This window comes from Nannobrachium achirus (genome assembly GCF_963921795.1).
Source record: "Nannobrachium achirus genome assembly, chromosome: 8".
Lineage (NCBI taxonomy): Eukaryota > Metazoa > Chordata > Actinopteri > Myctophiformes > Myctophidae > Nannobrachium > Nannobrachium achirus.
In genome coordinates, this window is record NC_137817.1 from 36,681,820 (window position 1) to 36,697,923 (window position 16,104).

General features: G+C 39.8%; 1 protein-coding gene across 3 annotated transcripts; it reads left to right on the top strand.

Moving 5' to 3' along the window:
• The first annotated feature begins 203 nt into the window (after nucleotides 1-203).
• Nucleotides 204-15,010, top strand: usf1 (upstream transcription factor 1). Of its 3 annotated transcripts, none has more exons than XM_080731466.1 (11): nucleotides 204-258; nucleotides 660-741; nucleotides 1,542-1,591; nucleotides 1,975-2,087; nucleotides 6,589-6,702; nucleotides 10,369-10,519; nucleotides 10,665-10,752; nucleotides 11,118-11,176; nucleotides 11,287-11,387; nucleotides 11,661-11,789; nucleotides 13,285-15,010. In XM_080731466.1, the coding sequence occupies exons 2-11, from the start codon at nucleotides 734-736 to the stop codon at nucleotides 13,372-13,374; spliced, it is 903 nt and encodes a 300-aa protein (XP_080587592.1). In that variant the 5' UTR covers nucleotides 204-258; nucleotides 660-733; the 3' UTR covers nucleotides 13,375-15,010. The 3 variants fall into 3 exon arrangements, with proteins under 3 accessions (XP_080587592.1, XP_080587594.1, XP_080587593.1); XM_080731468.1 differs by having other exon boundaries at nucleotides 11,287-11,381; XM_080731467.1 differs by having other exon boundaries at nucleotides 241-310.
• The last annotated feature ends 1,094 nt before the right edge of the window (nucleotides 15,011-16,104 follow it).

The following is a 16,104-nucleotide window of genomic DNA, read 5'->3' on the forward strand; positions in this document are numbered from 1 at the left end:
CCCCTGAAATAAACTACAATAAATTACCACAAACGTCTGCAACACAGCGATCACGGTGAAACTGTGAGTTGCAAACTTGCAATCATAACTATCATCTATGCCTGGGTTCAGGTTGAAATGCAACTCGTAACATCTCTGTGTGGCGACAGAGTTCGATAGGACACTCATTTCAGTGTAACACAGTCGCGCGTGCGCAGAGCAGACGGTGAGCCATCCGAGTCTGTTGACAAATACCGGGGGAGGGACCACTGCTGCGTCGTAAGTAGATCTTTGTCCAGATGATGGCATTTTAACAACAATATCCCACCCTGTAAGCTAAATATAACTTATTAAATGTTGTGTTTCATAATTTCTGCCAGCTAGGGCAAACACACACCCCAATAAGCCTCATAAACCACGGCTAAGGGAAAAGTGCATAAAACATCTGCATAGAACCGCTGGGGCCGAGTAGTAGCATTGTGTAGGATATCCAGTAGCAGTGTAGCATTTATACTGTGTGCATTACAATGCAACAACCACGGTTCAACACAACTAGCTTATGGAGTGTGTGCACCACCACGCATTGACTGCATTAAGTCGTATTCTTGCGCTGGCTGCAAACCTTTTGCTCACTCGTTTCGTGTTTCTCTTTTCAAACTTGTGAACTTTTCTTCTCCTAGTCTGGGCTCCAGACTCCAGAGAGTGAGAGTGAGTGAAGGAAGGCGGTCTCCTCATCTAAAGACTGTTGGTGGAAATGAAGAGGTTAGAATAAACTATTAGAAAACCCCCATTGTTTTCTGTACATATAGTTAATTGCTATCTTGATTAATTGAATACACTACAAGGTCTAGGACATGGGTCTTCAACGTTTTCAGGCCAACGACCCCTTAGCTGAGACAGAGATGAAGCTACATAATGTATAAAATTGTGTTGCAGATTAAAAATGTTCATAGATTTCTTAGACAGCTTAGTTTAGACTTGTTTAACAGCACTGTCATCATGTTGGAGTAATGTGTATTTTCAAACATTTAACCACTTTAACTGTCAAATACTTTAGTCTTTTTCCTTTTTTTTGTCTTTTTCCCCTCACCTCTTTGCTAAAAAATAGCCGATCTACAAGCTTGTAAGCTTGTAGATCTGCTATTTTTTTTGCTAATATTCCACTCAGAATAGGGATCCTAGGGTTCAAGTGGTTAATGTAAAAAACATAATCCTATCACACAAAGATTTTGCAGCCCCCCTGTAGTAACTCTGAGGACCCCCTAGGTGTCCCGGACCCCCTGTTGAAGACCTCTGCACTAGGACCACAAGCTCTTAGGACTGTTTTTTGTTACCTATTTAGCATCATTGTATAACCATACCATTGTAGACTACTATGTACAAACTGTTAAGTGTTAATAACGTATTCAGTCAATCAATCAAACCTTATTATATATATATATATATATATATATATATATATATATATATATATATATATATATATATATATATATATAATGAATGAAACGGCCCATTGTCAACACTAATCATAACCCACCACTCTATATCTCTGTATGCAGTCAGCAGAAGAGCCCGGACCCAGATGGGACCATTCCTGTCAACGAGGAAGGTTGGTGTATAGTCAAGAAAAAGTTCTGCTGTAGATTACACTGTTTCCCAAACAGAGCTGACAGTTTTTTTGTGGGTCGCGACTCGCGAGTAAATACATGTCTAAACCTCAATTCAAAACAATTCCTTCGTTTTTTAAAAGTAATTCATAAATAAAATCTGAAAATCAAATACATTTTCCATAAATACATTTAAAAAAGGTTTAAGAATTAGTGAAAATAGCTGATCTACGAGCTTGTAGATCAGCTATTTTCACTAGTTTGAGTCGCGGGCAAACGTCTAATTTCTCTTTTGGGTATCGAGCTAAAATCTTTGGGAACCACTGGTGTAAACACATAATCTACGAATAATGGGAATTTGACCAGTCCATATCTGTTTTCTTAGGGTCCGTCGCCACAGCAGAAGCTCCAGCTGCTATAGCCACCATACAGTCTGCCACCACCTTCTCTGACCCACATATCAAATATCTCTTCAAGACAGAAGGAGCTGGTGGGCAGGTAGGATTTATGGAAAAGCTATTTCCTTACAGTAGCTTCTCATGCTTATTTTCAATTCAGAAACTAAGGGGATGCCAGGAGGGAACAACTGGGGAATAGATCTAACAACATCATTACCCTGTATAGTGCTTTTTAGGGGTTTCAGTAATACAATCTAGATCAAGGGTTCTCAAACCTTTTTAGGCTGAGACCCCCAAAATAAACATATTTGAACTGGGAACCCCCACCCTGACAAGCACTTGGAATTGTAGGTATTACATTTAATGTGACTCGGTTCCATAGATAAATATTGTGAAAATATATACTTCACAATGTTCGCCTATTGCTTACTTAATATTTGACTGACATTGTCACTTTGTGAATGTGCAGATACCCTGTATACACTTATACTGTGTGTTGGTTTGTTTACCATTGAGTGAGAAAAAAATTACACTAAGCTAATCATCTGGGGACCGGGACCCCACAAAATAATGTGGGGTCCCCACACAAGTTTGAGAACCACTGATCTAGATCAGGGGTTCCCAAACTTTTTGGTCTCAGGGCACCCCATAAATATTGTTTTAATCCGAGGCACCCCTACATTATAATTTTCACTCCCAGCACCTCATATTTATAGCATATCGTCGTTGTCGGGTGGAAACCTTGTATGTCCAAAACCGTTCGTTTTGTATTTATCATCTATAAAATTAACTAAACTAGTGAAAACAGCAGATCTACAAGCACACAATGCCTTCCATCGCGAGGCGTTGTGTGCTTGTAGATCGGCTGTTTTCACTAGTTTTGTGCGACAGTCTTGTATGATGAAGCAGGGCTTTGCTTTACCAAAAGACGTACACATTTGAAACTTGGAGATACAAGGTTTCTGCCCGACAGTGACGATATTTTAGTGATTATGTTGCGAGGAAAACATTGAGATAATAGCAATTTTGGTTAGAACTGACTGAAAATAACTTTGTACTTCAAGTTTAAAATGATTTCGCGGCACCCCTGGACTGCCGTCGCGGCACCCCTGATCTAGATCATAGAAGTGTAACTAGATATAAAAATGACTTATACAGCTCAGAACTGAGAACTTATTGCCACCAGTGTGTGCAGGACAAGTGCTATGAAAAGAGCTCAAAACACAATATCGTGGCTTTGCTGATTTAAAATGTATTATTATTATCATGAAAATCAGTTCAGATATTTATTTTAATGTTAGATGAATATCTGAAGAGCATGGATGCCACACTAATTACACCCTGGATTTTCAGCAGTCAACCATGGCGTCCATGATACACTAGGGGTGTCTTCTAAAAATCGACGAATCGACGCGTCGTTTTAAGCCCCGGGAATCGACGCCAATTGTTTGAGTCGAAGCGAAAATATATATTTTTTTATATCACCAGTTATAGCCTACTACTGCCAGTACTGCGGTGCACTCCTGGACTGGTGTGGTGTCATGTACTTCCAATGAGAAGCAGCAATTGGCGAACAGTTATTTATTGTCTCGCACCAGCGTCGGGTTGAAAGTGAGACGGAACGGCCAGAACGGTTCAGAACCGCCGCTTCGTTAAAACAGAGCCGGGACAGTGTTCCGTTAAGAGGAGGAAGCACGCTGTCAAAATCCCATATTAAATAACCTGCCACAGCACAAACGCGCGTCCACTAAGTAGTAAACAATCTTCTGAAGTCAAATTAACATACACAAGTGTAGGCTACAAGTTACATTTTCTAATTAAAGTGCTTCTGAATTGTTCCAGTGTTGTAATCCATGATGAATGATTGTGTTTCGCTGTGTTTGCGTCCATGACATGTCCACACTCCTGGCTCAAGCGGGAGCTGTGCCTCCACCTTTTTATGATCAGTTTCTGAAAGGAATCCGTTCTCGACACTGACTCATTACTCTGTCAGTGCTCTGTGTCCCGCGACTGCGGACTGGATCCCATCGTTCATTTAAAAGAGCCGTTCAAGAGAGCGGAATCGTTCGCGAATGTCTCATCTCTACTGCACGCTGCAGACAGTGCAGAGAGACGGGGCAGAGTTGAAACAGCGGAGATGTTTTATTTGTTTTAACGGTGTGTTATAACTCTATGATTGTACACTGCTATGCAGATAACATTTGTGCTCGCGCACCGATATCACCGAAAACACTGTGTATTCAATTCATCTCTTAATGTATTATTCTATTATGTTGACGTGGTTTAAAGCAACACTTTTTTTTTCTTTTTTTTTTTACACAAAGTAGACTATAAAACGATTCGTCGACGCGTCGGATTAACCCCCGCGACTCGAATCGACTTCATAAATCCTGTGTCGAAGACAGCCCTATGATACACACGATGTAGTTGATTTTTTTATCATCTATTCCCAGAGTTACATTATAAACGCACAACAAAGTTGGTAATTTAAGTGACCAGGTTAATATCGATGTGAGCATCAATGGAATAATCAATCGTAAGCATTCCAGATGTGCTGTATGATAAATGAAATAGGGCTGAAAGGATGAAAGAGTATACTGTACATTCGAATGGCTGTCATACAGGCTGGCACACTGAATTGACAGGAGGCAAATGTCCCTTTTTGTATTTCATTATAAAGCAAATAGATTTATTTCTTAATAAAAAGATGTGTGTACTGCAGCATATCCAGGATGGAAACAAAAAGCAGAGAACCAGGCAAAGTCCAACCAATCATAAGCGAGAATACAATCACAAATTATATGAATCACTCAGAGAATATGTGATTACAGTATGATACTGTATTATGTTTAAGCATAAATGACTGGCTGAGCTGTGTGTTATTTATGTCATTGTTATCAAAATAGTGTTGTGTTCTTTTCCTAGGACAATGATTACACTGGTACTAGTCAGCAGAGTACATAGAAATAAGTTTTAAAGGACAACTTTAGTTTTTTACAACAAGGGTTCATATTTTAGATTGTAATTAAAGAATATAAAAGATGAGTGTTAAAATTCTTTCTATTGTTTTAGAGATTCTTATTTCAGTGGCTGGGGGCATGCGTACAAGTGGCTAAATATGTCATTTTACACAGAATAAGCCCATTCCCAAGATACAACGCAACCTTTCATGGTTGGATGTGACTTATGGGGGCTAGAAGTGTTACTGTAAATAGCAATAAAGAAACTGCTGGCTTATTGTGTCTAAAGACTTATTTAGCCACTTGTACGCAAAACTACGCAACTACGCATGCCCCCATGCGTACGCATGCCCCACATTTTAGCATGGCAAACGCGATAAAACAATAGAACGAAGCAAATGAAAACATTTTAACACTCACTTTTTCTTTTCTCTAATTACAATCTAAAATATGGACCCTTGTTTTAAAAAAAACAAAGTTGTCCTTTAAGCATCAAGGCACATTTAGCATTACACATTCTCGGATTCCTTCACAACATTTTAAAATATATTCTTGAATACTCATAAGTCATAACCAGCTAATTTGGAGCATGAACACTACAGGACACTGCCAAGGCAAAGACCAAAGTATAGGGTGTTGAACCACGCTTTTGGATGATGGTGAAAAATGTTTGTTAGGCATTTCCCTGCTTCAATTCTAATGCAGATCAAATTATTCAGTAGAGGATAACAGCATTATCCACAGCCAAGCTAGAGCTAAAAGTTTATATTTATATTCCCTGGCATTTCTTTGCCCTCTAAGTACGTCATCAGACCTAACCCATCCCAGGAATGTGTTCTCCACTCCACTCTCCTTCTCTAAGCTTAACTTAACCTCTTCTGATTGATTGACCCGCCAATTAAAAAAGTAGAATGTTTGTGATGTGGCATGTTGGTTTTTCCTGGTTAGTGTAAACCTTTCCTCAAATTTCCTAACCCATGATGGAGTTTGAGTGTGCAAACTGCCTGGTTCCTCAAAGTTCACTGTGATACATATACTGTACTACGCAAAGTTCACCAACCTGCCAAATGCTTGGTATGCCATTTACTTGTTGAGAGATGCTATGTTCTGTTATTTAGACCAGTGGTTCTCAACCTTTTCAAGCCGCGACCCCCAAAATAATCATATTTTAACTGGGGACCCCCCACCCTGACAAGCACTAAGAGTTGCGACATTACATTTTGTATAACACGGTTCTATTGTGAAAATAGCCGATCTACACGCTCACAACGCCTCGCAAATTTCTGCATCTAATATTTGACAATTTGGCCAATGTTTAATTTGTCATTTTAGAGGTATTAAAAAGTCCTTAAATTGTCTCTTTAGAAATGCGCTTATACCATCTATATACTTAAACTTTAAGTTGGTTTGTTTACTGTTGAATGAGAAAACAGTGTTGCACATTAAGTTAATCATCTGGGGGCGCCCCAAAATAATTTGGGGACCCCCCTAGGGGTTCCGATCCAGAGGTTGAGAACCACTGATTTAGACCGATGCTAGGTTTGTTATCCATCCGTGGTACTGCTTATTCTGATCTGGCATTTTGTAAATGGCTCCTGGATAAGGGCTGTCTTAAATGCCTAAACTTGTGAATTGTGACAGGTGACCTACAGAGTGATCCAGGTGTCAGACGGTCAGCTGGAGGCTCAAACAGATGGAGGAGCCGCAGTCAGCCTGGTCACTGGCTTTCCTGCTGCTACACAGTCTGTCACACAGGTGACAATCCAAGCTCTTTCTCAACTCCATTTCACAGCTCTCCACGTTAACATAGTCACACCATTTTCATACCTATATATCCATCATTAATGCACACTAAATACTGGCACACTCAACACGTTCGAAATGTATAACACTGATGTGCAGTGTTTTGTTTTTATGTAGCGTGTATAATATACAGTAGCTGTCAATAATGTGTTGTTAACTGTTGTACTGAGCCTACGTGGGACCTAAATAACCAAGTCAAGTCTTCCTAGTTCACATGGTGATAAAAACTATTCTATTTATATATGAACAGGGTTTAACTTACAGACACACTGGACCTTATCTTGCTCTTGGAGCAAAGCAGCTCAAAAGCACAGCACAATTGTCAATGTCATTTTCACGCACAACGCCCACGCTGTGTAGTCACCCAATGCACTTGCACCTGTCTGTGCAGCCATGGCCGTGAACGTTGGTCTTTAAATGAGGTGTGGTTAGACTTACTGTAGAGCCTGTCTCTCTCTCTCTCTCCAATGTACCTCTCAAATAAAGCTAGCAATGACACTTGAGCTGTGCTTAAGTTGGCACCGTGTTGCACTGGGTGTATGATAGGGCCCATTGTATTATGTGTCTACATAAAAGATACACCCTTTGTCTACAGACGCTCTCTCACTACAGACACACACTGCCTTGACATACAGACACACTACATCTACAAGCACCGTCTATCTATAGACACACCACAGACACAAATGCTGTCTGCTCAGCAGTATACCATGTCAATTTATATATCGTCGCTGTCTGTCAGAAACGGCTAACTGCATTTTTCATAAATCAGTGCTATTGAACACCCTTTACATATGTGTGTTGGTTAAAACAATATTGAGCCATTGAAAAGTAGAAAAAAAAAGCGCTTCTCCACTTGAGCTGGATGTTTTTTAATTTCCTGAAAAATGTACATTTTGGAGTTAGCTTGTTTCTGCCTGACAGCAGATATGTATCAAATAAAAGTGCCTTAAAAGACAGTTCAGTAAGTGCTAGTATTCTCTTACAGAGATTTATTGTAAAGTATTTTTTCCAGACCGTGCACCCAGTAAGAAAGTTCAGTAATGTTCAAACGAGTTGGAGTCTTGCTCGCACCCTTGATTTAAATACAAACACACTGCTTTCTACAAATGTGGTCTTTGTACTACAGACACACATTAGTCTCTACAGACAGCTCTCTGTTGACACACTCTGTATCTACAGACACACTGTGGGCCATATCTTCTGTGCATAACTCAACAAATGCAGCTATGTCTTAACTTGTACCATGACGGTGTGTCCCGTAGCACTATGCCAAGCACAACACCAGCACTAGACAAAAAAACGTCTCCTGACGTCAGGAGACGCGGGTGAAACATAACTATGGTCTCTGCTAAACAACACATTACTTTGAAAGGAAAGATGTCCAAACGCAGTCTAATCACTGTATCCTCTGCCTAATCAAGTCTCATGTCCAAAAGACATCTTTGATATCTTGACATACCAACCAATATCCACATTCTCAGTTGGCGTATTATTATATTAACTCTTATTGTGCCTATCCCGAACTAGTTCGGGATAATTATTAACGTCCTGGGTGCCTATCCCGAACTAGTTCGGCTTTTTTTTTATATATTTTTGTAATTTTTTTTTTTTTGAGCCGCGCCGCCGGCCGTCATCTGTTTACACGGCCCGCGAGAGCGTCGCGCCGCCGATATTTACCATCCACTCCAATGCAATCCAGGATCTTTAGAGCTCATTTTCTCAGTTACATGCATATCCATGAGGTGTGCAAGGTTTAATCATGGCTAAATCGCCAAAAATAGGGCTTCTAAAATGCTTGGTAGCCAATAGCTAACTTCAAGCTAACTTCATCCTGTTCCTGTACATGCACAAAGGAAAGTGTTCAGGCGCATCATGGCTGCGCACGGCTTGTGCATATACCAGCGTATCTCTATGGTGTTTTCTATGGCCACTGGGCGGCCTCTAGTGGTGAAAAGGTGGCATTGAAAGGGTTAAAGAGATATTTCACTTTCAAAAAACATTTGGTAATTTTATCATCTAATCAGACTTTTGAGAACACCCATGACAGTTTTTGAATTGCTTGATTCAGTATTTAGATATTTGATATTCATTTGCCCCCTTCCTATACAAACCCATTGTAACTTCAAAGTCCATTTAAACCATGGTAGATTGAATGAAAACATGCGTAATTATTTCTGGTGACACTGTCAGGAGTCGAGTGAGAGCGAGTGCATTCTCCGGCTGCGGCAGAAGCCACGGCAACCTCCGGACCGTTACCTAACCCTACCCTTAACCCTTACCTCAGTAAAACTATGCCTAAACCTAACCTTAACCCTAACTTCAGTAAACTATGCCTAAACCTAACGCTAACCCTAACCACCGACTAATGGGACATCGCAGGCCTCCGTCGCGGTAAACTTTCCACTGCCGGTCCGTGCGGTAGTGGCTACCACGGCAGTTACCGGCGATGCTGATCCTATTGCCGGCAACGCAGTGCGACTGCTGGTCCGTGCGCCGGTTCTACTGCCGCGACTGCCAGTCCAACTGCCGGTCCGTGCGGCGGCCGCTGGTCCTATTGCCGGCGGTGCAGTACGACTGCCGGTCCAACTTCCGGTCAGTGTAGCGATGCCTGCCGCGGCAGTTCCACGGCTGCTGCCGCTGCCGGAGAATGCACTCGCTCCTGATTCACCAGAAAATATTACGGGTGTTTTCATTGAATCTATCACGGTTAAAATGGAGTTTGAAGTTACAATGGGTTTGTATAGGAAGGGGGAAAATAGGTGCAAATGGGGGGAATGAATATCTAAATACTGAATCAAGCAATTCAAAAACTGTCCCAGGTGTTCCCAAAAGCCTGATTAGATGATAAAATGACCAAGTGAAATATCCCTTTAACTATCCCTTTAAAGCATTAATCCAAATGTGTATGCGTTTCTCCCCCTTATCTCTTATCTCACAGTGATAGCCTTACAAAGCTCTCCAAAAGCACTTCGAGTTGAGAGACATTTGTATGTTTCACTTAGTTGCGCGCTACTGCTGCACAAAGATATCTGATCAGCTTGATTAGCCTAACTGGTAATACAAACACAAATGACACAAGGAATTAACAGTCACACTTTTGCAGATTGCATGAAAATTTGAAGCACTATCACCTAATTCAGAAGTGCCAATGTCCAAGTGTACACGCGCTGTGAGCCGCCTGCCGATGCGTGTGCTTGTGTACAACCAAACCCTTGCGCTCTGTGGATAAGATGAAAGTGCTCTGACTGCGCTACACCATGCCTCATTTTAAGATCAACCACACCTCCACTCGCAAAATCTAGACAATCTTAAATGAAAAGCAGTTGCGTGTCGGGACGATATCTCATAACGCCTGTGCAAGACACTATAAGTTCTAGTGCATAGTCCTGGTCTCTATAGACACACTGTTTTACAGGCTTTCATGCCCTGCAAGCTGAATTGATTCTTACAGACAGCTGATTATTCTGTATTCACCATGTTTTGTTTTGTATTGTTAATCATGTTTTGATAAAAAAAAAACGTGATGAGTAGACAATTAAATAATTTCTTTTTTTCTTCGTGTGAAAACATATTCCGGACACACAGACGGCTTACTTTATGTGCGTTATGTTTCAGGCTGTGTTCTCCCAGTCAGAGAGTTTAGAGGGAGATGCCTCAGAGACACAGTACACGTACTACCCTGCCACCATCGCAGACGCCACAACCGCTACCATGGTTACCACCGTTCAGGCCTCTGATACGTTGCTGGGACAGAGCACTCCAACAGGTGTGTGTGTGTGATTTACATTGAAAAGTTATTAAGAGTGCTCTGACATGGTAACCTTGCTAAGCAATAATGTGAATATTATATACAGTATATTATTAATTATTGTACGGGTACATTTATTTTAACATTCCTTTTTTTTCCACAGGGCAGGTATATGTGATGATGTCACCACAGGACGTTTTGACAGGAGCCAATCAGAGGACCATCGCGCCGCGTACTCAGCCGTACATAGCGTAATGGCACATTGTGTATATTACATTATCTAAACCTTTACGGTTTGAATGTAGCTGAATGTAAATAATTTACACATTAGAACAGTGTTTCTCAACTAGACAATTTAACTAAAACCTCTGTCACATACTGAAAACTCATCTCTTCTTTCCACTTCTTCTCCAAACACTGTATTTGTTGCCTATTTAGATCTATGTTGATTGTTGATGTCCCTGGACCACTTAACCTGTTGTTAGTTGACTAGAATTCATGTCTCTTACTCCAACCTTGTACTTTATAAGTCACTCTGGAATGGATGAAAGCTGGCTAAATGGTAACAGACAATCTGTGATATCTAAAAAGCTATGTTGTACTGATTGGTTTGTAGAAAACAGGACACTCCTCGGGCTTCAAGAGATGAGAAAAGACGAGCCCAGCATAACGAAGGTGCGTGCTCAGACGTTAATTTTTTTCCATATTCAGATATGCTTTATTAGGAAATACTACCAGACCTATGAATCCACCTGATAATAAAATGTGCGTTTTCTTTCCTGAAGTCGAGCGCCGGCGCAGAGACAAGATTAACAACTGGATTGTGCAGCTCTCCAAGGTTATTCCAGATTGTAATGTGGACTACACCAAGACGGGCCAAGTGAGTGTGAGTTTATGCAGCTGTAAAACTTTTTTCTTGGTAAAATTGAATGAATATGGATCTGAGCAAAATGGAAGACAATATGATCAGTGCAAAACACAGAGCTACAAAGATAGTAAGTTAAATTGTCAGTAGGAATCATAGTAGTCAGGAAAATGTCAAATGTACATCAGAGTGTATTATTTCACTCCATAGACAGCTGAGACTAAAGGCACATGAAGGCTCTTGAATTTGACAACATATAAAACTTATCATGCCTCTTCTTTTGTCTGGTTTCAGAGTAAAGGAGGCATCCTGTCCAAGGCGTGCGACTACATCAAGGAACTACGGCAAAGCAACCTGAAACTGGGAGAGGACATCAGCACCCTGGATCGTCTCAGGATTGACAACCAGTTACTGAGGCAGGAGGTAGAGTAGGAATTTTAGAACATCTCTGGGTGGATCGGTGGTTATGAGCACATCTACATGTTTCCATAACTGCCAATCAGAGCTGGAGAAATACATACCTGTGCCTACTGCAGAATAATTTGTCCCTAATGCTGAGTGTAACATTTCCCAATGAAGTCAAAAGTTGAGCATATACAGCAGTAGTTTATGAACTTAACACTTGCTCAATTTATCAATTGCATTGTTATGAGCTTGAATCCATGTTCCATTGTCCCTAGTTTTAGTAGAGGACATTTGCTGCATCCAGCAGGTTTTTAGAGAGAGAGTTGTTTTCGATTCATGCTCTGAAATTTTAAGATTCATTGAAAGAGCTGGAACAGAACACTGCCGACTTTGCCTCATAGTCGCCACTGCAATGCTTGATTGATTGATTGATTGATTGAAGACTTTATTAGAAGTTTGCATAGGAAAAGGTACAGTTTCACTGGGACACGGTCTACTAAAAGGACTTCCTAGAAAAGACTAAGCTTATTTCCATAGGAAACCATTGCAGTATCTCATATAACATTGAATGACAGACGGATAGAACACAGTACTATGCAGTGCAGTATATACTGTATATTATATGCTCATACCTTTTAGTCCTTATGATCAGCTATGATAACTGAAGTCACCCACTCCTTTATACATTGTGTAAACTGGACAGTAAGGCTGAAGTTAAAGTTAAAATAGGCCTATATGAATGAAACCAAGTCCAAAATCTGGATTTAAGACTGAAGATGACCAGTCTTTTGCACCTCAGCTGTCAAATTGTGGAACCCAGCATGGACCTAACGCTAGCATTAGCTTCTTAACAGTCAACTCTTTGGATGAGCTTTAATGTATCCAATCTGGAATCATTGTAACCTGGTCAGTGTTCTCTTATTTACAGTATGGTTCAACTTTTCCCTTTGCCTTATTGTTTTGTTGTTGTGCTTCACATTCAACACTTCTGATCAGATTGCAAGAGGTTAAGCCACAGTCTTTCCCTGGGTCATGAAAAGCATGAGCATCTATTGTGTTGTTTGGATGTTTGGTTGCTCAGGTGGCAGTAGTGTAAAGTGTCAAATTTTCAATCATTTTACTTCTACTCCACTACATCTTGGATCCAAATATTGTACTTTTACCCGTACTCCACTACATTTTCTTGAAAATATTAGTTACTATTTACTTTGTAGATTCATTATTATTACAAAACATTACTAAGCACTTAAACCTTATATACATTTTGGCCATCTAAAAGCCGATCAAAAAGCTTGTGATGCGACGCATTGTGAGCTTGTAGATCTGCTAATTTTCCAAAGATTTTTTATCATTTGAAAACTTGAAATTCTGCATAATGAGTACTTTTGTACTTTTACTGAAGTAAATGTTGAATTGCAGACTTTTACTTGTAACAGAGTATTTCTATATTGCAGTAATGAAACTTTTACTCAAGTAAAAAAAAAAACTAAGTACTTTTTCCACTACTGCTCAGGTGGAAGACTGGAACTCAAAGAACCAGATCCTGAGGAACCTGTTGAGACAACATGGCATCGTGGGCTCGTCCACCACAGACCCTCAGTGAGAAGAAGTCAAGTGATGACCACCACGCCCAAGATGACGTCAAGCCAAAATAGTACTTGAAAATGCTTTCAGATACATTATGTGGGACCTGCTCTCTTCCAATCAGTCAGATGTCGCTCATCATGTGGAGTTGAATGTGAATTTATGTTAACATCTTGATTTTTGTCTGTGGTTGACTTTTATTGGATTATATATTTTTTTTTTAAAGGACAGTTTTAGGATTTGTAAATACTGTTGTCCCGTTCACATAGGTTGGAGACTTGTGGATAGGCTTGTATGCCTGCCTTTATAAAGACAATCGTTAGAATCCTTTAAGGATAAAATGGAAATTCTGTTGGACGTGAATATTTTGGCAATAACACACAAATATAGTGTACTGTGAAATTGTAACCCTGCTGTGTCGTGCCAAGTTCAACCCGATTCCTATAGACTAGTGAAGTGTGACGTAATTTACACATCCTACCTGGTTCGCGGTTTTCTTCCCCCATTCTGAATTCCCATAGACCTTTTTCATATCGCGTCATATATACAAACTGTGTTCCAATTATAAACAAATTATCTCAGCGGTTTGACTCACATGGATATGAAGAATCAACTGATGGTGAAAAAAAACGCTAATGTTACTGTCGCCGAATTAGTTACATTTTCTCTAGAAACAGACTTTATCACTTATGAGTGACTGACTATCATAAACCATACAGAGCCACCTCGCCGACAATATCGCAAAGGCTGTTTGTTTATTTTTGGACCACAATGCTTATATGAGACGATTTAAGATGACCCAATGTTATTCTCCCTAGAGAATTACTTCTGTGGAACCACGGGATGAGCGAGTCACATCATGACTTCACTGTTCTATTGTAATTGCTTTACATCATACACTTTGATGTCATTTTGGTGGCAGTTGATACAGTATGTGAGTTGCCCATTTTGTGTGATTATTTGGAGGTAAAGAATTTTGGTCATTCAGAAGCTGAGAACCTCTTTTCATAACTCGGTGACATCTGACTGATTTGGTACAGCAGGTCACCCATGTTATAGATTGCGCATGAAACATCGCAGACCTTTGAATATTCATTGAATAGTAAGTTAAGCAAATGTATATTCTCTTTGACTCACATTCAGCTTCTTTGCTCTGAAATATTTGGAAGTATTCAAATACTGTTCCTTTTTTGTTATGAAGACACACCTATTGACCATTATCTATTGAAAAAAAGGATTGAAGTAATGTCAAACATGTTTTCTTGAGAAGCCCTTTCTGAATGCCTCCTTCAACAAACATGTTGTGATTTTCCATCAACATTTAATAAGCTCTTAACATATGAAAACATGTCATGTCGTATTTTTATTTTATTTGTTTATATTTTTCTTAACCTTTTCAGTACTGTTTTTTTTTATTATCAAAACGCACTCATATTGAAGTCTCCAAAATATTTTTTTTCTCTGACTTTGTCAGATTGAACAGATGATGTATAATGCAATTCATCAATGGTTAACTATTTTGCTTTGTATTTCTTTCCATTAAGCTCACTGGAGACAATGTATAATTGCATTGCAACAATGTAATAACTAACTAACTAACCAATTGAGAATGGGTTTCTAAGCATTGCATTGTATGTAGCCTATGTATGTCTTTATAAAATTAATAAAAAATAAAAAAAATGAGCGAAACCACCTGGGTCACGACAGTGTTACATTATTATAACCAGTGGTGTAAAGTACACTTTTTTATTTGTACTTGTATTTCCAATGTTCAGTACTTTTACTTTTAATCCACTACAATTATTTTAAAACTTTAGTTACCAGATCTTTTGAAATGTTTTTACATATTTAAAAACTTCATATGTGTAATTCCTACTTTTGGTACTTTAACTAGTAGGTCTACTTTTGTACTTTACTCAAGTATTCGGGACTTTTAACAGAGTATTCCTAGATTGGACAACTTCACCACCTTTCAACCTATCCATGTAATTGGTCCTCACTAATGTTTATGATAAAATAGCAAATTGTTTTCTACTCAGTCTCTGTCTCATAGGAGGGCTGTGGACAGTTCAGAAACCTGTCTACCAGTGACATCATCGATGGGGAAGTTACCATGCTATAATGGAAGCCATTGTTCTCCTGATAATAATCAAATATATATGGAGAGAGAGCGAGATGGATAGATATAGATAGTTTTTAGATAAAATCTGCCTAATGATGATGTCACTAGTAGACCATTCTCTCGAGACAGAGTCATGATCGCTTACGCTTCTGAAAGGAAGAGGGACAGACCGGGTGGAAAGCTTTCCACCTCAAATCAGAAAATAAGTGAAGGCCATCATAGTCAGTCACGGTGAAGTCCTTTTCACTGTGACTGACTGGTCTAGATCGACCAATCAATGAACGGGGTGAAGAGCCTGTCTGTCTGATAGTAAAACAGAGAGATGTGTCGGGACTCGCGGTGGAAAGCTCTTCACCGCGAGGAATGACGTAACGTTGTAGTTTCATGACTCAAAAAGACTACACCGCGGATTCTGATCGAGGCTTAACTGCCCACAGCCCTGCTAAGAGACACAGACCGAGTAGAAAGAAATTGTGTTATTTTGTGACCAATCAATTAGGCCAGTGTTTCTCAACAGGGGGTACTCAAGAGTCAAGATAATGTACATGTACTTTTTGAAGCAAAAAGTACATGGTGGCCGTTTGAGGTACTGCAGTTGGGTCAACTATTCATACAGTTAGTTCAGTT